The 26,347-nt window shown below is 36.3% G+C and overlaps 3 protein-coding genes across 3 annotated transcripts; 1 reads left to right on the top strand and 2 right to left on the bottom strand.

Moving 5' to 3' along the window:
• The first annotated feature begins 1,608 nt into the window (after window positions 1-1,608).
• On the top strand, window positions 1,609-2,300 carry taf13 (TATA-box binding protein associated factor 13). The gene is made up of 2 exons (XM_073823781.1): window positions 1,609-1,658; window positions 1,747-2,300. Exon 2 carries the CDS (start codon window positions 1,748-1,750, stop codon window positions 2,120-2,122), a length of 375 nt encoding a protein of 124 aa, XP_073679882.1. The 5' UTR covers window positions 1,609-1,658; window position 1,747; the 3' UTR covers window positions 2,123-2,300.
• A 2,394-nt stretch (window positions 2,301-4,694) lies between these two features.
• On the bottom strand, window positions 4,695-8,134 carry LOC141290431 (troponin C, skeletal muscle-like). Its single transcript, XM_073822549.1, has 6 exons — window positions 8,027-8,134; window positions 6,208-6,259; window positions 5,981-6,124; window positions 5,425-5,539; window positions 5,205-5,341; window positions 4,695-5,108 (listed from the first exon to the last, which is right to left on the bottom strand). The coding sequence occupies exons 1-6, from the start codon at window positions 8,027-8,029 to the stop codon at window positions 5,077-5,079; spliced, it is 483 nt and encodes a 160-aa protein (XP_073678650.1). The 5' UTR covers window positions 8,030-8,134; the 3' UTR covers window positions 4,695-5,076.
• A 1,354-nt stretch (window positions 8,135-9,488) lies between these two features.
• LOC141290430 (troponin C, skeletal muscle) lies at window positions 9,489-20,843 on the bottom strand. Its single transcript, XM_073822548.1, has 6 exons — window positions 20,739-20,843; window positions 15,393-15,447; window positions 15,100-15,243; window positions 13,444-13,558; window positions 13,148-13,284; window positions 9,489-10,029 (listed from the first exon to the last, which is right to left on the bottom strand). The coding sequence occupies exons 1-6, from the start codon at window positions 20,739-20,741 to the stop codon at window positions 9,998-10,000; spliced, it is 486 nt and encodes a 161-aa protein (XP_073678649.1). The 5' UTR covers window positions 20,742-20,843; the 3' UTR covers window positions 9,489-9,997.
• Window positions 20,844-26,347: the final 5,504 nt, after the last annotated feature.

Genomic DNA, 26,347 nt, shown 5'->3' with positions numbered 1-26,347 from the left:
AGAAAATTAACAATCTTTTAAGATGTTTAGCTGGAAAAGACTGGGGAGCAACTAGAACATCAATGATAAATATTTATCAGGCTATTATGAGGGCCTCGTTTGACTATGGGTGTGTAGCCTATATGTCGGCTGCAGATAGCCACCTTAAGAAGTTGGATGTGGAGCAGGCGCAAGCGCTAAGAACATGCAGTGGAGCTTTTAAGACGTCACCAATAGTGGCATTACAAGTAGAAACCGGAGAGATGCCTCTGTGCATAAGGAGACATAAACTTATGTTAACATATTGGTTAAATCTGAAAGGCCATAATAGTTCTCACCCTACCAAAAATATTTTACAGGAGTGTTGGGAGCACAGTAAGTATAATGTTAGAAGCTTTGGATGGATAGGAGATATAAAAGCAGAGAATGAGGGACTGTGTAACCAGCAATACTGCTCAACAGTTTGTTTTTCAGATACCCCCCCTTGGTTATTCAGGATGCCAATCATAGACTTAAACATTCAAAATCAAATAAGGGATAATTGCCTACAGATACCAAAAGGTGTTTTAGCACAAAATTATATTAAAGAGCAGTTTATGGGAAAACTAATGATTTTTACAGATGGATCTAAAGATCCAGAGACAGGACGCACAGGAATGGCAATATATATTCCTCAATATGAATTAGCTATAATTAGAAGAACTACAGATAACTTATCAGTGTATACAGTAGAACTTGTGGGAGTTTTAACAGCTCTAAACTGGATTCAGGAAAATAATGTGAATGGTGCCGTAATTGCAACAGACAGCTGGTCAGCTCTTTTAAGTATTAAAACTCTTAAATCATGCAGACTCGATATTATTAATGAAATTCATCAAGTCATTTTTAATTTGCATGAGAAGGGCTTGAATGTTGGATTTGTTTGGGTCCCTGCACATGTAGGAATTGAGGGAAATGAAGCCGTTGATAAGCTGGCTAAATTATCATTAAGAAGACAAACTGTGGATTTAAATGTCCCTTTAAGTAAAGCTGAAGGAAAGAGTATTATTAAATCCAGAATTATGGGAAAATGGCAACAATACTGGGATTTTAATGATGTGGGTCGACATTTATATAATATCCAGGAAAAAGTTGGTGAAGGCAGAATAAGGGGCAGAAACCGAAAGGAAGAGATTCTGCTCACCCGTCTTAGATTAGGGCATAATGGACTAAATCAGACACTGCACATGATAGGCAAGCATCCAACAGGTTTATGTGAAAACTGTAAAGTAATGGAATCAGTAACACATGTACTATTAGAGTGCAGACAATATGAGGAAGAAAGAAGAGAAATGTTTAAAATGCTAGAGAATAACAGTGAAAATATTAATATTCAGAATCTATTAAAAGGAAGTTCCCAGGATGTTGTCAAATATCTCATGAATTATCTGAAAAACACAGGTCTGATGGATAGATTATAATTTTTTTTTTTTTTTTTTTTTTTTTAATTTATTTATTTTATTTTATTTTTTTATTTTTTTTTGTATTGTCATCTACTGTTCCACACTCCAGTCTGGTAGGTGGCGGTAATACACCTTTAAATCTGGTTGTCAACCGCCAATAAAATCAAAAGAAGAAGAAGAAGTCTTTGCCTTTGCTGCCTCTGGTGTTTTGGTTTTGTCCTCGTCCGGTTTTCACATGTTAGTTATACATAAACACTGTTTCTGAATATAGAACATAGTGTTATGAGTGTCTGTTTCTAACCAGCGCGCTGTGTTTTGTTTCAAGAATGGCTGAGGAAGAGGATGATCCCGGTTTTGATGAGGATTTAGACGACGGAGGTAACGGGGCAGACTCTGGCCAAGGTAAAAGGAAGCGTCTTTTTTCCAAGGAGCTTCGGTGCATGATGTATGGCTTCGGAGACGACCAAAATCCCTACACCGAATCAGTGGATATACTGGAGGATCTGGTGATCGAGTTCATCACGGAGATGACGCACAAGGCGATGTCAATAGGGCGTCAGGGCCGCGTACAGGTGGAGGACATTGTGTTTCTCATCCGCAAGGACCCTAGAAAGTTTGCGAGGGTCAAGGACCTGCTCACTATGAACGAGGAGCTGAAGAAGGCTCGCAAAGCCTTCGACGAGGCAAATTATGGGTCTTGAAATCGGCCATCGATTGCCCTGTTGTTCATGCTTCTAATGAAGTTTTACCTGTTGTGAACCCTAGTCCACTTTTCTTACAGCTTTGTGTTTATTCAGTTGCTTGACAGTTCAGTTTATTTACGCTGTGTGTGTTTATTTTACATTTGTTGTACAATAAAGACGTTTGTTAAACGTTTAATGCAAGGAGTATGTTGAATTTGTGCATCATAAAGTTCTTAAGAAACATGTCTGTTTCTTAGATAACACGTACAACAGCCGTAGTATAATATCCTTAATTAGAGTTTAAAATATAGCCTATCCACCTTTTTCTTCACGTAAGAGTCTGTCCACGTCCAGCTAATTTTAGCTATACAAAACGGCTCGTTTTGCTGCTCGATATTGCAAATTGGTGTGTCTCACCATATTATTTTAATGTATTTTCCTAATTATGAGCACACTTTCCTATAGCGGATTATGAACCGGAAGTCCCACCCATAGGTTTACTTCTGTGTTAAAGAAAAAGGTGGATATAACCATGATATTATTTATCTCTTAAAGAGATAGTTGACCAATTATTTACTCACCCTCAAGTGGTTTCAAACCTGTATGAGTGACAGATTTAAAAAAATATATTTGGTTCATTATCACTTTTAATGTTTCGTATCAGGTAATTTAAATTTTTATTAATGTTAATATAATTTAAGGAAAAAGTGTTAACTCTTTTATCAAAAATGTTGTTGCAAATTAAAGGGTTAAAGGAATGGTTCACCCAAAAATGAAATTTTTGTCATTTCCTCACTCTTATGTCAGTCCAAACCTGTGTGGGTTTCTTTCTTATGTTCAACACAAAAACATATTTTGGAGGAAAAATACTATGGAAGTCAGTGATGACCATCAACTGTTTGATTACCAGCATTTTTCAAAATGTATTCTTTTATGATAAACATAAGAAAGAAACTCATGTAGGTTTGGAATGACTTGACCCATGAGTGAATTATGACAACATTTCTGGGGGAACTACTGTGTAAAATGAATTGCTTTGGTAAACAGTGCTTGTTATAGCAGAAAAAAAACATTTAAAATAGCTGACACATTTACATTTTGTCAATAATGTTAAAAATAATGCATGGAGTTTGGGGAGATATTGAGGTTTTTGCTTTAAAAGTATTTTAAATGTTTTTAAAGACGTCGTCTCTGCTCACCAAGCCTGTATTTATTCATTCCAAAGTACAACAACATACATATAAAATATTTTTACTATTTAAAATAACTATTTTCTATTTAAATATATTTAAAAATGTAATTATTCCTGTGATTTCAAAGCTGAACTTTTAGCTGAGTTACTCCAGTCTGTCACCTGATCCATCAGAAATCATTCTACTATTCTGATCTGCTGCTTAAAAAACATTATAATTATGTTGAAAACAGCTGAGATTTTTTTCAGTTTTTTTTTTTTTTTGATGAATAGAAAGTTCAGAAGATCAGCATTTATCTGAACTAGAAGTCTTTTTTACTATTATAAATGTCTTAATCATACATTTTGAGCAATTTAGATCATCCTTGCTAAAAAAAAAAAAAGTCTAAAAAAAACAAAAACATCCAAGCTGGTAAACGTTATAGTGTATAATATTACAAAGGCTTATTTATTTCAGATAAATGCTGATCTTTAGATCTTTCTATTCATCAAAGAATCCTGAAAAAATTTACTCGGCTAACAATAATAAAAAAATGTTTCTTGAACAGCAAATCAGCATATTAGAATGATTTCTGATGGATCATGTGACTGGAGTAATGATGCTAAACATTTAGCTTTAATCACAGGAATAAATTACATTTTAAAATATTTAAAAAAAAGTTATTTTAAATAGTACAAATATTTCAAAATGTTACTGTTTTTGCTTTACTTTGGATCAAATAAATGCCGGCGTTGTGAGCAGAAGTGAAAAATCATTAAATATCTGTTCAAAAACTTTTGACTGGTAGTGTATTTATTTATTTACTTATGTTCAAACCTGACTATAAAATTTTCAGTGACATTAAGCATTCTATTTACAGTTTAGACATGCATTTGTAAATCATGTTAATAATAGGCCAGATTATTATTATTACACCCATTAAGTGTTATTTTAATATCTGGTGGTGATATGTCATTCTCACAAAAAAGGAGGAGTGTAATTCACTTGCTTTCAATCATTGGTTATATTAGCATTATTAGTGTGCAAACCTTTACTTGGCAAATAATACTCATCAGCCATTGACCAGATAAACAAGACACAATTTACTGATTTACACACTTGCAGCACACAAAGAACGTCATGTTGAAAATCTAAATGTGCAATAGAGACGTAGAGCTACTCCTACAGCATGTCTAATAAAACTAAACGGCATATTGGCATAAACGAAACATCACTGAGATATTTCTAAGAGTTTGTGGTTAGGGTTTTGCTGCTACATAAACAGTACTAATCTTTAGTATATACAGAAATTGTCAACTGACTGGGGTCTGAGACTCGTGAGAAAAAAACAATGTTTAATTGATAAACTCCTCAAAACAAAGCCATACAAATCAAAATGTCAGACCAACTAAACAACGTGTGTTTTATTGTTTATTCTGTTTTCAAGCTTTCGTTCTTAAATACAGTGAAGTGGCTGTGGCTTTGGCATTGGTCTATGCAGCGGTAACAAGCTGCTGATCTAGATTAAATCTAGACTAAACACCCACAAACGTGGGGTCTACCGTGGCATGTGCTTCTAGCAAACCTCTGAACCACACCACAGCTTGGCTCCTTGGTTCTTGCATGAGGGAGCCCATCCTTGGCAAACCCCACACAGGTGTTTATCTGTCTGTCTGCTGAAGAGGTGAGATGGAGGCAGAAAGAGGACAAAAGGGGGAAAGTGAATTTGAGTGGCACTGAGAGGTAAAGGTTTCCGTTGGCAGGGGTGAGAGGGGAGAGGAATGTCCTTGAGTCTCTGTTTTACTGCACGTTCTCCATCATCTTGAGGAATTCTGAGGAAAAAGAGACGTTGTGTTGTTTCACTACCTGATCTGAATTCACAAACACGCACATAAACAAAAGGAAATGTAATTTATAAACCAGCATACCATCAAAGTCCAGCATGCCATCGTTGTTTTTGTCACCATCTTTAAGCAGCTCATCGATTTCCTCCTCTGAGATGGATTCACCAGTGCTGCGGATGATCTCAGCAAACTCATCTCTGTCGATGTAGCCATCACCGTTCCTGCAGATTCAGTGATGCATATGCAGTGAGTCTGGGTAACATTCAAAAACAGGTGCACAACAAGAAGATATCCAATGACGTACTTGTCAAGCACGCGGAAGCATTCGGCCAACTCTTCCTCGGACTTGCCAGCCTGGTCCTCCTTAAGGAGTCTCACCATCATGACCAAGAACTCCTCAAAGTCGATGGATCCGCTGCCTAGAGTTTCAAGTATATGTGCTAGTACAATCTACATTTTTGTATTTTATGCTTTTTCAGACAAATATTACCATTATCATGTGAAAATGTATATACTACACAAGTATACAAACACAAACAGACATTGAACATACTTGACGTGCCTGCTTCTAGAGTTTCATCAATGGTTTTTTGACTTTAAACAGGGTTTTACTATTCAAGGTAAGTTCTTTAGCTTATTTTCTTAGCAAGATACGTTTTAAACTGTTTCTCCACCTTGACAGTATTAATCCTAAAAGAAAAACTGACATTTACGGCCATTCCATTGTAGCGCCCCTTGCGGCAACGCAGAGAATGCAGCCCACACTTGCGTTTCAAAACGCAAGAAAGCAGTATTTTTCTGGTTACAGCGTTATATAGTTCTTTGTATCCACTTTTTAGAAGCTGTGTCTTTTTGTTTACCGTCTTCATCGACCTCCTCGATGATTTCTTCCAACTCCTCTCTGGTTGGATTCTGACCTAGCATCCTCATGACGGTACCCAACTCCTTGGTGCTGATATCACCGCCACCGTCGGTGTCGAACATGTCGAAGGCAGCCTTGAACTCTGAAATAGACGCATTAAGTTTACTGGAACATAACGACATGGATATTGGTAATATATATCCGTTTATCAGTTTGGATACTCACCGGCAAGCATCTCCTCGCTCAGGTATGAGCGGGCCTCTTGTTGCGCGTCAGTCTGTGAAACGATTACATTATGAAAGGTTAGTTTCAGATATAGGCCTATAAACAGTGCAATGCATTTATCTGATAAATGTGTCTTAGGAACACAACACCAGTCATAAAGGTCAATTTTTTTTTGAAATTGAGATATATACATCGTCTGAAAGTTGAATAAATAAGCTTCCCATTGATGTATGGTTTGTTATGTTTGGCCGAGATACAACAATGAAAACCTAAATACGAGAAAATCGCCTGTAAAGTTGTCCAAATTAAGTTCTTAGCAATGCATATTACCAATCAAAAATCAAGTTTTTATATATTTACAGTAATAAATTTACTAAATATCTATGATCTTAATATCTTAATGATTTTTGGCATAAATCCATAGGCCTAATTTTGACCCATACAATGTATTGTTGGCTATTGCTACAAATATACTTGTGCTACTTGTGACTGGTTTTGTGGTCCGGGGTCACAAAAGTTTTTTCTTTAAAGAGTCACTTGTTTTGGTTTTTTCCTATTAATGCACTGTATACATTAAGACAGGGTGGTAGGCCTTTGCAAACAACAGATGGTGCCCAGAACTCTCCTCAAGACAATTTGTGACTATTTTAAGGCTCAACATGGTATCCTCGCAGTCAGTGACTGTACATGGTAATTCCGAAATAGGATCCTTGGAATGTGTCGCCTCAGCTTTTAGTTAACCCACTTACCTAACCCGCTGACTAGATTCATATCAAATAGCAGGATGTCTTACTGATCTTACTGATTTCTGACCACCGCCTTTTTTATAAACACTCATTAGTAGCCTACTATTATACTTTACTATTAGACTATTTGAGATCTTGGAATAATTAAACTCCTTCAAGCTATTTTTTATTGATGTTAAAACATTATTACAGCATAGAAAAATGGTCAATGATGCATTTATTATATAATATTGAGTGTAATGTAATGATATTTTTGTTCAGATTTTAAAAGTGTTCAGTGAGACATCTTTGACTTGTAACACTAGCAGTCAATTAACTTTGAATCTATAAAAAAGTCACCTAAAAATAACACCTAATAAAGATTATATCAGACATTATTGCCCACGCAAAGATGAGTCCAAGGTAGAGCAATGTTCTGGTAGAAATGAGCAAAATATACTAGAATGATTTCTAAGGCTCCCTCAAGCAGATTTTTATTTATTTATTTTATTATAAAGCTTTATTAAATGCATTCAAAGCTGTTAACAGCACTCTAACCTCATATGTGACCCGGACCACAAAACCAGTCATAAGGGTACATTTTTTGAAATTGAGATTTATATATAATCTGAAAGCGGAATAAATACGGTTTCAGTTGATGTATGGTTTGTTAGGATAGGACAATATTTGGTCTAGATACAACAATTTTAATATCTGGAATTTGAGGGTGCAAAAAAAATCAAATATTGAGAAAATTGTCCAAATGAAGTTTCGATACATTTAGAGTAGGAAATGTACATCTACTATATAATATCTTGTAACATGAAACATGATCTTTACGTAATACTCTAATGATTTTTGGCATAAAAGAAAAATTAATAATTTTGACCCATACACTGTATTGTTGGCAATTGCTACAAATACACCCTTGCTACTTACGACTGACTTTGTGGTCCAGAGTCACATATATTCTATTACTAATAATGACAGAATTGTAATTCTGATTACTTTTTGACTAGGCCCCATTGCCACATTTTATGTTTGCATGCGTTCATTAGCAAAACTGACCACTTATGAATGATTTAAACTCTTACCATGGTTGTGGATTAGCCTCCTCACTTATATCCACGAGACAAGCAGTGGTCAACGTGCTCACACCCCAACAGAAAGACTAGACGTCAAGTGACAGTTCTGACACACTTTAAACAGGCCACCCAAGACCCGCCCACAGGCCTCCAGATTTAGAATCCTGAACTTTTAGGGTTCGACGGCTCCCATAAGCCAATAGAAATGTGAAATGAGTACACTTTAAGAACAGTCTGCGAGAATACAGGAAAATGGCAACTGCCTTGTTCTCTTGTGAGTATTGCCAGAAAGCCTGCATTAATTGGAAGACCTGTTCAAAGACACAATAACAATTATTTAGTCTATCTATTACAATTTCATTCTGGAAATTTTATTTTAATGTTGACCACACTGTTGTTTAGACATGAAATCCTGGCAGAATTTTGTCCTGAGATGCTAATTTCTCTAAATGTGAGAAGTAACATACTGATGAGCTAAAACAGCTCATATAAATTTAAAATAAGTAGCGTACAGATGGAAATTCATTTTTAAAATGGTGAGAGCTGATAGTGTTCTGCACAACCCCCCTTTAGTCCAGTCAAGAAACCCTAAACCTCTTGGGAAGGTGCTGTGTTGCAAATCTTCATCGTGCCCTGAATAGCAAACGGTTTAGATCTCCACTCCACCCCACCCAAAACCCAACAACACAAATGGCGACGAAGGTACCCCAAACCCCAAAGAGCCTAAACACGAGTTTCCATGTATGGCATGTGTTTCCTGAGCGAGGAATCGTACGGACGAGGATTGGAGAAGGATGTGGGGGAATTCGGAGGAGGGGGTTATGGACTATATACTTTCAGGAAGAAATGGAGAGATTTAAAAGGAGAGCAGAAAGGTCCAGTTTTGCAGTTTGCATATCAATGCAGCTCTGGAGATTTGCTTTCACACCAACACTGGCATGAGATAACACCTCCATCAGTATGACCCGAAGACAACGAGGTGTCCAAAAGGAACACATGGTTTTCTACCATTAGAAGAAAATGAGGAAATCTGACCTTTTGCACCACAGAACTTGTATATGTATAACTTGTATGCTCCTGGCACTAAAGGTTGACTTTAGGATTCGAAATTGATCTTTTCCATGACCTTTTTTGGCCATGTGAAGACTGTAGGCAGGGTAAGTGTGAAAAATATCGGAAGAGACCAACAGGCGAAAAGATAGATACAATCTGCAACATTACGGATCTACTGGACGGCCAAAGTGTTGTGCATTTTGGACATGGGGTGCTGGAAACCAACATGGTGGGATGATCTTGTTTTTTCTGATTGGGTGTAGTGACATTATGGGCAAAGTGGGTGTCACATGAGTGTCATCAGCTTCTAGAAATGTGATATTTGGCCTCGTAAGAACCTTTTTTATGCCTGAAATTACATTTAGTTTTTAAAATATGTTAGAGCTCACACAGTTCAATAACAGAAAAATATGCCCAATAACCAAGCAGATTGGCCAAGATGTGCCTTTTTAATAGATTTGCAGACACCGCTAACATGTGAGCTAAATAGATTCCTTATCGCCATGCCAACCTTAATTATGTTTCCAAAGCTAGTACTGTAACAGGGCTATTTTGAATCACTGTGAAGGGTGAGGGAGAGGGGAAGGGGGTTGAAGGAAAGTTGCTAAATGTCTTGGGAATAAGCAGGTGTAGTAGGGGACAGCTGAGGGGGGAGGTGTAAGTGGTTTCCTCTTAAAAGGTTTGAAGAGTTATTTATAGACCCCATCACACTGCGATCCCAAAGGAACATTTCCAACAAGATGGCACTGATCTATAATATTCTGTGTCCTTTAAAGTAAATTCCGGCTCAAATTGTTAGTGATTTGACCAAGGGTGATGTTGCGTTTTCTCAATTTTCTCTTTTCCTTTAACAGTCATAGCACTGTTGTTCTTGAGAGTCTTGACTGCTGTCATTATGGGTTGGAGTGGATGGAATGTAATTTTTTCTTACTGGACGTTCTCCATCATTTTGAGAAACTCTGGAAAGAAAATAGAAAAAGGAATGAGATTACATAGAAGTCCTTTTTTTTCCTGGAATTGATCACACCATTTCCACTCTGAACATACTTTGCAGTCAAATACTGTGATTATATGTTTCTATAAGAAAATGCTTGTCTTTCCTCACATCTTGGGATTCAAAAGAACTCACTGACAGCTGGATGTCAGGAAAAAGAGTCCCCATGAGTATGTGTGTAATTGTATCTGTGTGTAATTATACCTGCTATAACTATTAAAAATAAAAGTTCTTAATTGACAGATGGTTCCATGGCCAAACCTTTACGTTGTAGATACACACATACACACACATCACTGCATTAAATAACAGAATATCAAATCAGACAGAATTTACAGACAGATATTTTGTTATTTAAAGAAGAAGTTTACTTCCAGATGTTCATGTCTTTCTTTCTTCGGTCGTAAAGAAATTATGTTTTTTGAGGAAAAAACATAATAGTGAACTTCTATTGTGCCCCGAGTGTGAACTTCAAAAATATAGTTTAAATGCGGCTTCAAACTATCCCAAATGTGGTTGTAAACGATCCCAGCCGAGGAAGAATCTTATCTAGCGAAATGATTGTTTTTTTATTATTATTATAATTTACATACTTTTTAACCTCAAATGCTCGGTTTGCTAGATAAGACCATTCTTCCTCGGCTGGAATTGTTTACAACTGCATTTGGGATCGTTTGAAGCCACATTTAAACTGCATTTTGGAAGTTTAAACTCACGGGCACCTAGGGCTGGGCGATATGGCCTAAAAATAAAATCCCCGATTTTTTCACAAAAAATCCGATTTACGATTAAAATTGATTTTTTTTCCCCCTACTTCTTTTAGCATGTAAAGAAACCCCAGCTTTTCCACAATATATATGGGCACCATATATTTTGCAATATACTTTGCAACTGCATCAGTGATCGCTTTCCACCAGGCCCCATTCTTATCATACCAGACACAGTAAATGTTTGTAAGACAAATAAATATAAGATGGGAGGAATATATATATTGCCATGCTTTTCTCTTGCACTTATATCGTATACAAAAATATACAATTTTGAACACAGAAATATTAAATGATTTAAAAAAACTGAAACGATCTGCCAGCAGGTGGTGGTAAGACACTGATTTAATTACTGAATCATTTCATACATTTGATTCGTTTGAACGGATGGTTCATTCAAGAATAAAGCAAGTGACTCTTTTGAATGGGAAATTGAATCATTTCACTAGATTCGTTTAAAAACGCATGTTCATTCATAAACGAAACACCGCTGTGTTTGAATGGAGATGCGCAGCGGCTCAGCTGTGACTTGTTTCAGATTACTTCTGACAACGAAATAGAGCAAAATCAGGCAATAGTGTTATAGTCCAACTCTAGAGCCCTGATATGCAAATAATTCGCCATTGTCTTCAATCATCTCTCTACTCTGTTTATGTGGTAAGTGAAATTGTATGTACTGTAATGTAACAGGCTAACTTGCTAGCAAGCAGCTAATCATGTCCCCTTAGTGACTCGCGTTATTTTACCAGAACGCGTTGTTTTCCGTTCTGAATACATACATACATACATATTATATATATATTAAAAAAAATCGCGATACCTCGATTTAATACAAAAATTAAATCGTCTTAAAACGTAAATTCGAATTAATCGAAAGAATCGCCCAGCCCTACGGGCACCATAGAAGTCCACTATATGGAGAAAAATCCTGAAATGTTTTCTGAAGAAAGAAAGACATGAACATCTTGGTTGACAAGGGTGTGAGTAATAGGCCAAATAGGCCATATAGCTAATAGGCCAAAGATTCGAAAATATTAAAACTCGTGGTTCAGAGTCGACTCTTTCTTTCGAGAGACAATATCTTTCTTTATCATGCACTATTTTGATTAACAAACATGCAGACTGTTTACTTTAAAGGATAGCTACATTACAAACTGCAAAAAATATATATTTTTTCGAAAACCCATATGACCTCTTTAAATTATATTTAATATGCTAGTGTTTCATTAGAGCTTATTCAAGTCATGAGAGTATATTGTATCGATAAGCATGTTTTTTTTATAACTGTACATGCCTTATTATACTGTTAAAAAAAAAAAAGTTCTTTATTGGCATTGATGGTTCCATGAAGAAACTTTGACATTCACACAAACTTTCCATTTCACAAAATGTGTGTTTTTACAGTGGAATAAGGTTCTTCAAACTAAGAAAAAATAAGTTCTTTTAAAAAACTGTTCACAGAAAGGTTCTTTGGGGAACACAAAATGATTCTATATATAAACAGTGCATTCAGAAAGTATTCCCCCTTCACTTTTTACCATTTTGTTAAGTTGCAGACTTATACTACAATTGTTTAAATTCTTTTTTTTTTTTTTTCTAATTAATCTACACACTACAATCTAGACCCTTTGCAACAACACTTAAAATTTAGCTCAGATGCCCCCCATTTCTCTTGATCATTGCTGAGATGTTTCTACACCTTGATTGGAGTCAACCTGTGGTAAATTAAATTGATTGGTTATGGTTTGGACACATCTCTCTATAAAAGGCCTCACAGCTTATAATGCATATCAGAATGAAAACCAAACTGAGAAATTGATGGAGAAGGGTCTTGTCTAGTCTGGTGACCAAGAACCTGATGATCACTCTAGTTGAACTCCATGATCATATATGCAGATGGGAGAAACCTACAAAAGGAGGTTTATTACTGCAACACTCAATCCTCTCCTCAGTGAAGACACATGAAAAAAAACACATGGAATTTGCAAAACAGCACCCAAAGGACCCTCAGACTCAGAGAAACACGATTATCTGGTCTAATGAACCTGAATTTTAAGAATCATATTTGAAGGAAACCTGCAGAGCAAGGGCTGTAATTGCTGCCAAAGGTACTTCAACTAAGTACTGAGAAAGGGTCTGAATACTTACGTGAATGTGATATTTCAGTTCTTTGTTTTTAAGAAATGTACAGACATTTATAAAATTGAAAAAAGTGAAAGGGGTCTGAATACTTTCTGAATGCACTGTATACTGTTGGAAGCTTTTTGTTCCACATGAGGGCAGGACAGAAAACAGAATAAATAAAATTAGCCTTACCATCAAAATCAAGCTTCCCATCTTTGTTTGTGTCGGCATCTGCCATGAGTTCATTTACCTCCTCTTCTGATAATGGCTCACCAGTTGCACGCATGATATCCCCAAACTCCTCACGGTCAATGAAACCATCTTGGTTTCTGATAGGAAAATATGTATTTTTAATTACAAAACTGTTGTTGATTTTGTTGTTGAGCTAAGTGACTAATTGTCTTGTAATGCCAGGATGTGTTTGTTCCTCTATTAATCTGATTGCTGATGATTACATGAGTGTTTTTTGTTTACATTGCATGACATACTTGTCAAAGACACGGAAGCATTCAGAGAGTTCCTCCTCACTCTTGCCAGCTTGGTCTTCTTTTAGCTGCTGCACCATCATGACCAAGAACTCCTCAAAGTCAATAGTGCCACTGCCTGTGGATGCAAAACTGAGATGTGATGGGACAGAATGAAAAAGTTTTCAGAAACAAAATACTACAGGGATCGGTTAACTCTCCACGTCATATTTGTTTGGAGATGAAATACACAGCTCTTTGAATATGGAATAAACCAATTGGCTGCCACGGTCAGATAAGATGAAGTCTGATAGACCCCACCAGGTGAGGATTTCTGTCCTAAGAATCTTTTCTATGGTTTGTGCTTTGGCATTGTGCATGGGGAAAAACTCAACCCAGTGTGAGATGTAATCTACAAAACCCAGAAGGTACTCATGAAGTACCAAGGCATTTAGTTTCAGAAGTATTTTTAGGAATTTTGGTAACCAAACAGTTCAGAGAAGCATTTTATAGAAGACTTTTGTTTCGCAATTGCGAGCTTGCATCTCACAATTCTGACTTTTTTCTCAGAAATGCATGATACAAACTCACAAATGTTAAATTTTTATATCTCACAACTAAGTTATAAAGTCAAAATTGTGAGATATAAATGTGCAATTCTATGAATTTTTTCTCATAATTGCGTGATACAAAATTACTATTTTTAATTTTTTTCTCAAAATTGAGATATAAAGTAATAAAGTCAAAATTGTGAGATATAAACCTGCTATTCTGAGAAATTAAGACTTTTTTGCAAGTTAAAGTCAATTGCAAGACAAACTCACAACTGGGACTTTTTTTCTCAGATTTACAAGTATATATTTCACAACTGTGACTTTTTTCAGAATTTTGAGTTATACAGAATTATATATATATATACAGAATTGTCAGATATGAGCTTTTTTTCTCAGAATTGTGTGATAAAAAAAATATTTTTTTCTCACAAATGCTCAGAATTTTCAGAATTTTTTTCTCACGACTGAGTTTATATCAAGCAATTCTGACTTTATAACTCACAATTGCGAGTTAATATCACACAATTCGGAGGGAAAATCTGAATTGTGAGATATAAACTCTCAATTGTGAGTTATAAAGTCAGAATTGCGTTTGTGAGAAAAAAAAGATTTTAAAAGATTCTAAAAAAACTCACAATTCGGACCTTTTTCTCAGAATTGATATATAAACTCACAATTGAGTTGTAAAGTCAAAATTGTGACATGTAAACTCAGAATTCTGACTTTTTTTTAGAATTGCAAGTTTATCTCAATTTTGAGGAAAAAAAGTCAGAGTTGTGAGTTTGTACCATGCAATTCTAAGAAAAACATTGTAAAACAAGATTGTAAGATAAAAGGTCACAAAAACCTTTTTTTTTATTCAGTGGGCTTCCATACGTTCGCCTTTCATAGTATGAAAAAAAATGTTATGGATGTCAGTAGCTATAACCAGCAACTGTTTGGATATCTACATTAAAAATGGCTTCTTTTGGGTTCAGAAAAAAAATAAAAATCATTAAGTTTGAAATGACATGAGGGTGAGTAAATGATGACAGAATTTTAATTATTAGGTGAACTATTTTTTTAAACACTTTGTAAGTGAACCCATATTTAATGTATTCCATTTTTTGGTTGTGACCCAACTTACCATCTTCATCTACTTCTTCAATGATGGCATCCAGCTCCTCTCTGGTTGGATTCTGACCCAGCATCCTCATGACGGTACCCAACTCCTTGGTGCTGATATCACCGCCACCATCAGTGTCGAACATGTCGAAGGCAGCCTTGAACTCTTTGATTTGGGATTACCAAAAAAGAAAAAGAAAAAAAGAATTCAAAACTGGATGTGAAAAGCTGCGTAATGAGATTTTTTAACACGAACACTTCACTACTGTTAGACAAGCAGTATAATGAGCAGACTGTTAAAGTTCACACACTCACCAGCAATCATTTCTTCACTCAGGAAAGAGCGGGCATCTTGCTGGGCATCAGTGGGCTAATGAGAAAAAGAGATTGTGATATGCTAAGAGACTTAGGGCACATTCAGAAATCAGACTGAAATTGTGAAACAACTGTTCATTATTTGGCAGTAGACATCCTTCACAGGGAGTTCCTAGTCTTTTATAATGCAAAAAAATATATATTTCGAAAAATATTCATGACAAACAGCAGGCAGGAACAACATTATGAAAAGTGTTTCCTTTTAAACAGTTCTTTCTGAGTTCAACTTTATAAAATAAAAATATGTAGAAACTTCAGTGCCCTTAAATAGTATTTGGTAATAATAAGTGTTATAATAAGTAGGGCTGCACGATACATCGTTTCAGCATCGTCATCGCGATGTACGCATGCGCGACAGTCACATTGCGGCAGTCACGATGCTGGGCAAAATAAAAATAAAATAATGTGTGTCTGATACAAAAATTTACTTTCAATATTTCTAAACTTTCTATTCACGGATCTATATTTGTCTAATATAAAGTAATTAACTCATATTTAAGGGTTCTTTAAAAACTACAAAGCACACATTGTCTCTGCGTGTGCACATACTCTTTGGTGCGCATGACGAAATGAGCGCGGGACTGGAGAAAAGCGCCAAAATGGAAGATTTGGTCGCAAAAAGAAACGCAACGTCGGTCATATGGAAATATTCTGGATACAAAAACGATGATGCTGACCAAAAACAGGTGCTTTGTCGGGAGTGCCTGGCAGTTGTTGCTACAACTCGCGAAAACACTACGAAGGAATTTGTTTGACCATTTAAGTCGGCACCACAAAGCACTGTATGACGAATGCAAAACCAGATCATTTGCCGTCCAAAGCATGCGGATGCGTTTGCCAGTTCGCCAGCCTTACGAGAAGGGCTCTAAGCGACAGAAAGATGTCACTGATGCTATTTCACCTTGCGAAAGACATGGGCTGTATCCGAAATCGCCCCCTATACCCTCAAATAGTGCACTATTTGAGGGGACAGCCATTTTTAGTGGTGTTCGAAACCATAGTGGACGTTTCCGAGTGCACTCATTCAATCCCACAATGCACCGCAAAAACGAGTGTACAATCGATGTACACTTAACGGCTAGAAATAACCCATAATGCACTGTGAGAGTCGCGCCGATTAAATTCCCGTGTCTCGCCAAAAGATGGCGCCCGCCGCTGAATCATCCATCCATTCATTTTAAAACATTTAAAAAAAACGGGCGTAATACAGCGTACAACACAGATACAAATTAGTTGTAAATTGATTATTCAGTTTGTTTAACTAGGGTTTATACGTAATTTCCGTGACATTGTTCAAGATAAATCCTTTAATCTTACTACTGGAACTGTCCGTTTTAAATGAGTGTTAAATAGCAAGCATGCAAAAGCGCCAGTCCTTCCGGTGCATTCAGTGTCCAAATTCACTCACTCGTTTTCATTCACTCCTTCAAGTGGACTGAATGAGTGGACTAATGTAGGGAATAGTGAATAAGGGTATAGGGGGCGATTTCGGATACAGCCATGGTACCAATAAACACGGTCACCAAGCAGAGTTTTACAAACATGATCCGCTCGCTTGACAAGCCTTATGTTATGCCGTCACGCACTTATTTTTCTCAAACTGCCATCCCAGAGCTGTACAACAAATGCAGTGAATAAGGTGAGTCAAACTGTTTAGGAAACAACCCAAAATAAGCTTTAAAAAGTATTTTATTTCAGGGTTTTGATTATACTTTTACATTTTTTTATTCTTTGAAAATGCTTACAAAATTATCCCAATTATTTTTGAATTATTATTTGATTTTTAAGCAGTTCAAAACACCTGATGAACATAAATGAATTTGTACACATCGCAATATATATCGCAGGAAAAAAATATATCGCAATGTAATTTTTTCCCAATATGGTGCAGCCCTAATAATAAGTATTAATTATCAAACAGCACTGGTGTAAAAGTGTAAGATTATCAATGCATTCAAACCAAAATATCAAATCAGATGGATTTTGCAAACAAATGATTCTAGTGCTTTAATGAACAAAATTAAGCGATTGGCTTGATATTTTATATAATGAAATGAGATTCTGGTGTTTTTATGTATAGAATGAATATTAAAATAGCCTACTTTCTAGGTAACCTAAAGGTGGTAAAGACACTTAATAATCAAAGTAATATATTTTTTTTAATTTATGATCTCTTTAGAACTGCAAAATGAATATAGCTACAAGCTACTTGTATTACTGGGGTTCAAAGAATTAAAGCACATATGAAAAAATACTTTACATATTATCTGTTAAGCCTGTAGCTGTCACGATCCAGGCGGGGTTGAGGAGTGGAGATGGATGAGGAGAACCGGAGTAGGTGAACGAATAAAGTTTATTGAAATAAAACACTGTAACTAATACAAACAAACAAAAACCGGGAGTAAAAGATGAGCACATTAACACAAGCAAACAGAGGTAACAGAATCATTGACGGACAAATGGGGAGTGCACACACAGACTCTTAAATACACTGAAACGGGGGCGTGGTCACAAACGAGATAACAGGATGACGAGGGGGAAATACAAATATGGGCATGGAAGGAACCAAAAGGACTAACCAAAAGGGGGAGAACAGACTAAACCAAAAGAACTAGAAACAAGAGGGGAAAAACACTTGGAAAACATGACAGAACAGGACAAGACACAGACATGATCCTGACAGTAGCAGTCTAAATCAATGACAAAAAAAAGAGCTTTTTTTGACAAGTCCAGGTCATTTACCATAACAATATTATATTTTTAAATGTTTATAATGGTTATAGTGCCAGCTGTTGTCCAATCTCCCTAAAACTTACATGCTTGTTTAGAATCACCTATCGCATGCGCTCATCAGGTTTTGTGAAGTTTTGAGTTTTTCTTCAGGCTTTATAGGCTTTTGGGAATATTTGAACAGGCTCATTTTTTTGCACAACCCTGTTAAAGCTTCCCAAAGGGTAAATTTCAACATTGTGATCATTTTTTTTTCCCAGATTGAGCGAAAAACCTAGGAGTAGTTTGCAAAAGTAGGTTTTGTTTTACAATTTCTTAATCATTTAACAAACTGTTTGATTGACAGTAGTGGTTCTAGAGGCAAAGTTGTTCTGAATAAGGAGGTGTATCGTATGAATATAATGCGCATGTAAGAAAAACTGCACAGTACACAATTGTTTACGCCCTTGAAAAATGCTTAAACAACCCCCCCCCCCAACGGCCTTTTTTTTTTCAAATGTCTCAGTTTTATTCTGATCGACCTCCGTTAAGCTCGTCTAATAGATTTTCAAAGTTCATCTGCCTATAGCAGCCATGTTTTTTTTAAATACGCAAATGTCCTTTAGGACACATGTAGAACTTTGGACCAAGACTATGTGCACCTATTTTTCATGGCGATAGGACAAAAGGTTGCATAGTTATGGAGGTTTTTATGTTTTTCCCTCTCAAACACATTGTGAGTTTGGTGAAGATATTTCATTCCGTTCAAAAGTTATAGCTGTTTTGCCAGTGCCGATAGCCTTGTGGGCAGCATGCTGACATACAATGCCTTTGCGCTCTGGGCGTCCCGTGTTCGAATCCTAACTCAAGAACCTTTCCCGATCCTGTCCCCTATCTCTCTCCCACTTCGCTTCGTGTCAGTTCTGATCTGTCCTGTCACAAAAATGGCAAAAATAAATCTTAAAAAAAAAATTGTTAAGTTTTCTTGATAATTATTGATATTTACTCTCCAGAGAATCTTTCTGCAGTGGTTTGGGTCTAATCGTCCAACCTAGGACTATTTTGCAAAAGTATGCAAAGATTTAAAAAAGTATTTCAAAAAATGCAAAATACCTGAAAATTTGTGTTTTGTGCGGCGTGAGCCAAGGATTCCAACAACATAAGAACGGTTTAGAAGTTATAGGCAATTTCATACTTTTGATTTCTGTAACGCCCCCTCAGGCTGATTGGGGTGAGCCTTGGTGACGTTGTAGATGGTATGCGTACTACCATCCCAAGTTTCAAGTCTCTATGACTTAGGGTTTGGTCTGCCCAATCAGTTTTACTTGGAGATGATTCTTGGCCATTCTAACAATTACAAAAGGGGGTTAAGAACGTAGCTTATTAATAGCAAACATTGACAAGTAGGCCTATATGGTCATGAATATGCAGCAAATAAAAAATATAAATTGAGTAACATCTATTTAGAGCTGAAGGAATAATATAATAACTAATAGCTCCACATCACAAAGCACTGTAGGGAACACAAACAAACTCCAGATTTATCACCCATATGTCCTCAAGTGACTCAGATTTAGTGGGTTTCGAGTGAAGCCATTATTGAAAAGGAGTTATAAATGCATTGAATGATCACATCATTAAAACAGACTATTTCTACAGCCAAAAAAAGAAAAAAAATTGTGACAGTGTAGTGGCTAGTGTACATTGTATTAATGAGTTTCTGCATGAAATGTATTCTGGTAACATAAATGTATTACAAGAGATCTGTCAAGGATTTGTTAAACAACATGTTCTCACATACTCTACAACTGAACTACAATACCTCCTACACCACACACATTCTCCACCGCCAAAAGATCTGTAACATATTTGGTAGCTAGAGAAGGAAACAAAAGATTTAACCAGAAACAACAAGCATCTCTTCCTTACTAAAGGAAGTACCTATTGACCAGTCTGTTCTTGCCTTGGTTTTGTGTACAAATGCTACTTAATACCAACATGAATATACAGTCCTCTCACAGAGCCAGAATCCTGTTGTTCACATGCACATTCTCAGGAGGAATCACAGAATGACATTGCAAATGTCAAAGGACCATGACAGTCTCAGCACTGTAATCAAATCCTGCAAGTTTCCTACTTTGAAGATGTGTATTACCACATGTATCCAGAGGTCACAAGCACTAGCAAATATGAAAGGCAAAGCAGATAAGTCTCTCGTCAATCACTGCTCTAAACACAAAATACTTAACAGTAGTGATAGTTTCGCTAATATAGATGATGACTTCACTGCTGTGAATATTAACTGCGCACATTTGCAAACACAACAAGCCAAAAGAATTTCAAAGAAATTTGAGTCTTCTATTCGACTAGTCATATTGACATATATAGAACCTTATGAGCAGCATCTACAGAAACTAATTTTACTCAAGTAAAATATCATTTAATATGATAAAATCAACTTGATATGATTACGTAAGAACAAATAGGGTTAAAGGTTTAGACCAAGTGAACCTGTAAATATTTTCAAGAATATGCATCCATATTGTTGCCATATCTGCTCCTTTCCAGAAATCTTACCATATTGACAGCTTGTTATTGAGATCAAAGCCTATCAGAAAACAATAACAGTCTTCTATCCAGCAGCCTTTCTCCTAAACAAACGTCTCCAGACTCCCCTAATAAAACCTCATATTATTCTCACTATTCTAGAAAATGGCCAGGATTGGACAAGAAACTCCAGAGACTCAACTTCTTAGCCAATGCCTGTTCAGCCTTTAAAAAAGCTCCACCCTTTTTCTTCATCCCTTTCTAATCCAGTGCCACCTCTATGTGCCCTCCATTGCCCCATATTTAGCTGAAGGATGGACAAGTGGTCTCAATGACATTTCCTTGCCAATAAATAAAAGGTAAATAAATAAGGAAAGCAATGCAAGGTTATTTAAGCAGTGGATTAACAGTTTCCAGAAGCAGATGTTGGCTACAATCAGTTCCACACACAAGGTTGGATTTGTTCCCTCAGCCACATGACTGTGTTTCTTCACCTTATCTGTCAATTGCACCATCTAGAAGTCAATTTGGCTGAGTATCCCTGTCTATACTGACTTGGATCTGCATCAGATGGACACGTATTAAGAAACAGTGAGTCACAACAAGACAATGAGATTCATGTGAGGCATCAAAATCAGTTGGTCAATGTACCACCCTGAAGGGGTTTATTACACAGCTACACTCTCTCTCTCAAAAAAAAAAAAAGATAAAAAATATGTTGCTAGGGAGGAACCCCGGACCACAAAACCAGTCAATGTTATAGTTTTTTATTTAATGCCAAAAATTATAAAGATATTAAGCCAATATCATGTTCCAATAAGATATTTAGTAAATTTCTTGAGACACTCGCATTCAGCATATTTAAGTAATCAGCCATCAAGCTTTTTTTTACCAGATTGTTCCATTTTTTTTTATTTTATTTTTTTTATTTGGCATATGAAAGAACTACTCGCTTTAATAATAATATAAAAATACTACAAAATAATGCATCAATAATTGTGTGGGTATGTTGGTAGGGATGTCAGAGTGTGGTTTGCATGTCTTTACTGAAAATTTAATGTGTGTAATTAGTTTGAAAGAATTATATTGTACTGGCAATCAAAAATCCCACTCCATGTTTATGAGTCTCACCCTTGGCAGGGTCAATGGTGCCATGTGAAAACTATGAATAAGGTCAAAGAAGGATAATGAGCTTTTTCACCCAAACACACATTTTAATCCTTGATTGCACTTTTTAATTTGTTATTGTTTTTGTACAGAGATAAAAGGTGAGCTTGTATTTGATGTAGAAGTTCAGAAGCTCCTAAACACATTGTTTTTGTTTTCACCACAAGAAAATGCTGATTGTCTGGTAGATTTTATACAAAGTTCTTCTTCGCACAGCAAAACCTATAAATATTTGGGGGCTAAAGGGCTTGGTCATTTCAGTGCTTGCAAGATGAAGAGACGTTACTCAGCAGAGGAAGCTCTGGAGCTAGTGTTATATAATATTTATATATTATAACATTAAGGCCCGGTTTCACAGATAGGGCTTAGACTAAGCCAGGATTAGCCCATAGATCAATTAAGACATTTAAGTAATTTTTATAAACTTGCTTAGAAAAAAAAACATTACTGGTGTGCATCTTAAAACAAAAAAAGGCACTGATGTATTTTTAAGATCAGTCAGTGCAAGTTTATTTCAGTTGAAACAGCTCAGACTTACATTTTAGTCTAGGACTAGGCTTAAGCCCTGTCTGTGAAACCAGGGGAAAGTGTTCTTTTTTTTTTTTTTTAAATCTAACACTACTTAAAAATTATAAATACCTCATAATTAATGTTGTTGTTCTTCACTAACACACCCAAGAAGCTAATAAGCAAACAACAAAAAATCTGCTTAGCATTAAGTATTTGGAAATTAACAGCTATTTTTAATTTTTTCATAAAACAAACCTGTGGCATTATGTAAACAAACCTGCATTTAAAGGCTTACATTTCTGAAAATTATTGAATGTTTGGTATCTATGGATAGAACAGATGCTGGTTAAAAAATTGACATCAGTGAAAGTGGGAAAAAATATTAATACATCATATTTTTATGACAGTTTTTGGACATGGACATTTTTGTCCATTTTGCACCTATGTTAACTTCTTCTTCTTTTTTTTTTTACGCACAAGGGTTAAAAGTAGAGTAATCATGGCATAATCTACCCGTAGAGTAATCATTACCCGTTTACCTCCAATTGTTCCCAGTGTTTTTCTGCAACCACTGCAAGTGACAGAACTATGACATTTACTCTGAATTGGTCTATAGTATAACAAAAACAGTTGCTGGATTATAGCCTTATTGTTAACACACACTGTGGACACACATCAGTGTTCAAACACCTTATAAAAATGAATTTTGCATTATGGGCCCCCTTTAAGAACTGTATACGAACAGGTTTTTGGGGGAATCTAAAATGATTCTTCTATGAAATAACTGCAAAAGCCACTTTTCAGAACCTTTATTTTCAATACTGTTTAATTACATCACATGATGTCACTGAATTTGCTGTCAGAGTCATATGCTCTTTTGAATAGACTAGAGCAATCAAGTTTCTAAAAAGAGCTATCCATTTATCCTTGCATTACCTCATGCATGATCAGTACCGATTTTCCTCTCTCTACTTATATTTTCTTCAATTTGACAGCAGACGGCGTGACCTTGTCAGAATCTTAAGGCTCATCATCATTACCCTTGCATGCCTTATCCGGTTTCTCCAAATAATCCTCTGACTGCTAGAGTTTCATAGGCTTTGCAAATCCATCTACTCCCAGCACAAGTCTTAGTAGATAGTCTTGATCCACATGCTGAACGCACCCACACCCATCACTTATAAACACTATAAACTCAAATTGTAATACAATACAATCAAAGTTACGATGTGTAAAGATGTCATAGCCAAATGTAGACTTGTGTCATGGTCTGAATTAAAGGCACCAACATGCTAAAACAATGCCGCCTTGCTTTTGGGAATCAGACTAAATTTCATGTTATGTAGTTCTGTACATCGTTCAAAGATATGTAGTAAAGCGAGTGAATCTACCACACATGCACACACACAGTATGAGAATTAAAAAGGATTAATTATGTGCTTTTACTCTTAACTTTTTTTTCTACTCCTCCTTTTCTATAAAATGACCTTAATTAGACAATTAATGGTAAGTCTCATTGAGCTAAACCAGCAGAGAAGCCTGTGGCAAGAAAATTAATGAAAGCTAACTTCTTTCCCAGTGAAAACTTTTTATTACGCTGGTCTGGTTGTGAGGAAGGCTCTCTATTATCTTATGAGCTTATTTCTCCCTCAGATCCTGGACCACAAAACCAGTCTTAAGTAGCACGGGTATATCTGTAGCAACCGCTGTCACGATGGGTGTAGGAAACGTGACACAAAGTAGAAGTAAATGCAAAGTTGACTCAATCTGACTAACTGAAGCCCAGGCATCACACGTTTTTCTGTGAAATTAGAAACACTGAGATCATATAGAGCCACATGAGGTCAATGTACTCAGTGTGCCTCAATGACTCACAATGTTTCTTACTGAAGTACATTTTACTAAAAATTACTATTTTAGTCTTTCATAATTCCACATTAAATTCATCGTAGTATTTAGTTGTTAGTGTACATGTGAAATTTAAACTAGAGTGAATTCAGAGTGAAAACACAAGTAAACACAACATGTAGTTTTTGAATGAAGTTTTTTATTATGAAGGGAAAATAAAATCCAAACCCACATGGCCCTGTGTGAAAAAGTGTTTGCCCCCTAAACTTAATAACTGGTTGGGCCACCCTTAGCAGCAACAACTGCAATCAAGCATTTGCGATAACTTGCAGTGAGTCTGTTACAGCGCTGTGAAGGAATTTTGGCCCACTCACCTTGGCAGAATTGTTGTAATTCAGCCACATTGGAGAGTTTGAGCATGAACCGCCTTTTTAAGGTAGGATTCAGGTCAGGACTTTGACTAGGCCACTCCAAAGTCTTCATTTTGTTTTTCTAAAGCCATTCAGAGGTGGATTTGCTGGTGTGTTTTGGATAATTGTCCTGCTGCAGAACCCAAGTTTACTTCAGCTTCACACATTGTCCTTCAGGATTTTCGTAGACAGCAGAATTCATGGTTCCATTTATCACAGCAAGTCTTCCAGGTCCAAAAGCAGCAAAACAGCCCCAGACCATCTCACTACCACCACCAGATTTTACTGTTGGTATGATGTTCTTTTTCTGAAATGCTTTGTAACTTTTACGACAGATTTAATGGGACACACACCTTTCAAAATGTTCAACCTTTGTCTCGTCAGTCCACAGAGTATTTTCCCAAAATATTGGAATCATGCAGGCCATTTTTCTTTCCAGCCACTCCTGGGAAGGTTCACCACTTTTCCAAGTTTTCGCCATTTGTGGATAATTGCTTTCACTGTGATCTCAATTACTTTCTTTCTCATTTGTTCCTGAATTTCTTTGGATCTCAACATGATGTGTAGCTTTAAAGGATCTTTTGTGTGACTCAGGTGCAGAAGCAGACTCTAATTGAGCGATTGAGATGTAATAATGAACACAGCTGTCGTCATTTACTGAAGATGCAGAGGAAAACGTTACTTTCACTTTTAAAAGGAATGCGCGATCCTGTCTGCATATGCCTCTATGTTCGTTCGAATCATTCCTGATGCAGCTTCACCCACCGCAGAAGTAAGTATAACGATTTTTTATGCATCTTTGTGAATGGCATTTCTTAATAATGTACTTATAAGCAAGTTTCACCGCTAAATGCGGCTAAAGTAAACAATATATGTCTGTAATCCTAGAGAGGGGCGGGGCGAGCAGAGCTCGTTGGCATTTAAAGGGGCCATGTCTTAAAACGAGCTGAGTTTTTGCAGAGCTGATTTTAACATGGTAAAAGGCTGTTTTTTTACACTACTGTTGAGAATTTTTAATCAAAGTATATTATAGACTTTTCATTAAGACCCTAAAGAATCATATGAACTTGTGGAAAATGGGCATCCGATGACCCCTCTAAGTGATTTCTTAATTGCGAACAGGTGTGACAGTAATCAGGCCTGGGTGTGGCTAGAGAAACTGAACTCAGGTGTGATACCGACAGTTATGTTTTAACACTTTTTCACACAGGGCCATGTGGGTTTTTTTCCCCCTTCATAAAAAAACATTCATTTCAAAACTGCATGTTGTGTTTACTTGTGTTATCTTTGATTAATATTTAAATCAGTTTGATGATCTGAAACATCGAAGTGTGACAAACATGCAAAAAATACAAAATCATTAAGGGGCCAACACTTTTTCACACCACTGTAGACAGACAGACAGACAGACAGACAGACAGACAGACAGACAGACAGACAGACAGATAGATAAAAAAGTTTCCATAAACTTATGAGGATGACTTTGAGCATCAGAATAGCTGCTTACTCATCATGGACAGATTTACATAAATGAACAAATCACTCAGGGCAGAGTGAGTGTCCTGTCATCACAGTTTCTAATCCAGCCACCATTCAGTCCATAAAGCAGACACTACTGGTGGGCCTGTTGCACATAGGTAACCTCTGGAAGCTCATTTAACAAGCATTTATTCTTCATGAGTGCCTAATGTCATCCCAAGCTCT

This window comes from Garra rufa, chromosome 18 (genome assembly GCF_049309525.1).
Source record: "Garra rufa chromosome 18, GarRuf1.0, whole genome shotgun sequence".
Taxonomy (NCBI): Eukaryota; Metazoa; Chordata; class Actinopteri; order Cypriniformes; family Cyprinidae; genus Garra; species Garra rufa.
The sequence above is the reverse complement of the archived record's forward strand: the minus strand, read 5'-3'. Positions and strand labels throughout refer to the sequence as shown.

What these genes read in the sequence shown, in the direction of transcription:
- LOC141290430 (XM_073822548.1), bottom strand. An exon ending in TGAAGAAGTAGATGAAGATG is followed by an intron (nt 13,559 to 15,099) that starts GTAAGTTGGGTC and finishes TTGCATCCACAG; the next exon opens with GCAGTGGCACTATTGACTTT. An exon ending in TGGGAAGCTTGATTTTGATG is followed by an intron (nt 10,030 to 13,147) that starts GTAAGGCTAATT and finishes TTTTCTTTCCAG; the next exon opens with AGTTTCTCAAAATGATGGAG.
- LOC141290431 (XM_073822549.1), bottom strand. An exon ending in CGAGGAGGTCGATGAAGACG is followed by an intron (nt 5,540 to 5,980) that starts GTAAACAAAAAG and finishes TTGAAACTCTAG; the next exon opens with GCAGCGGATCCATCGACTTT. An exon ending in TGGCATGCTGGACTTTGATG is followed by an intron (nt 5,109 to 5,204) that starts GTATGCTGGTTT and finishes CTTTTTCCTCAG; the next exon opens with AATTCCTCAAGATGATGGAG.
- taf13 (XM_073823781.1), top strand. Translation starts at nt 1,748, where the DNA reads ATGGCTGAGGAAGAGGATGATCCCGGTTTTGATGAGGATTTAGACGAC.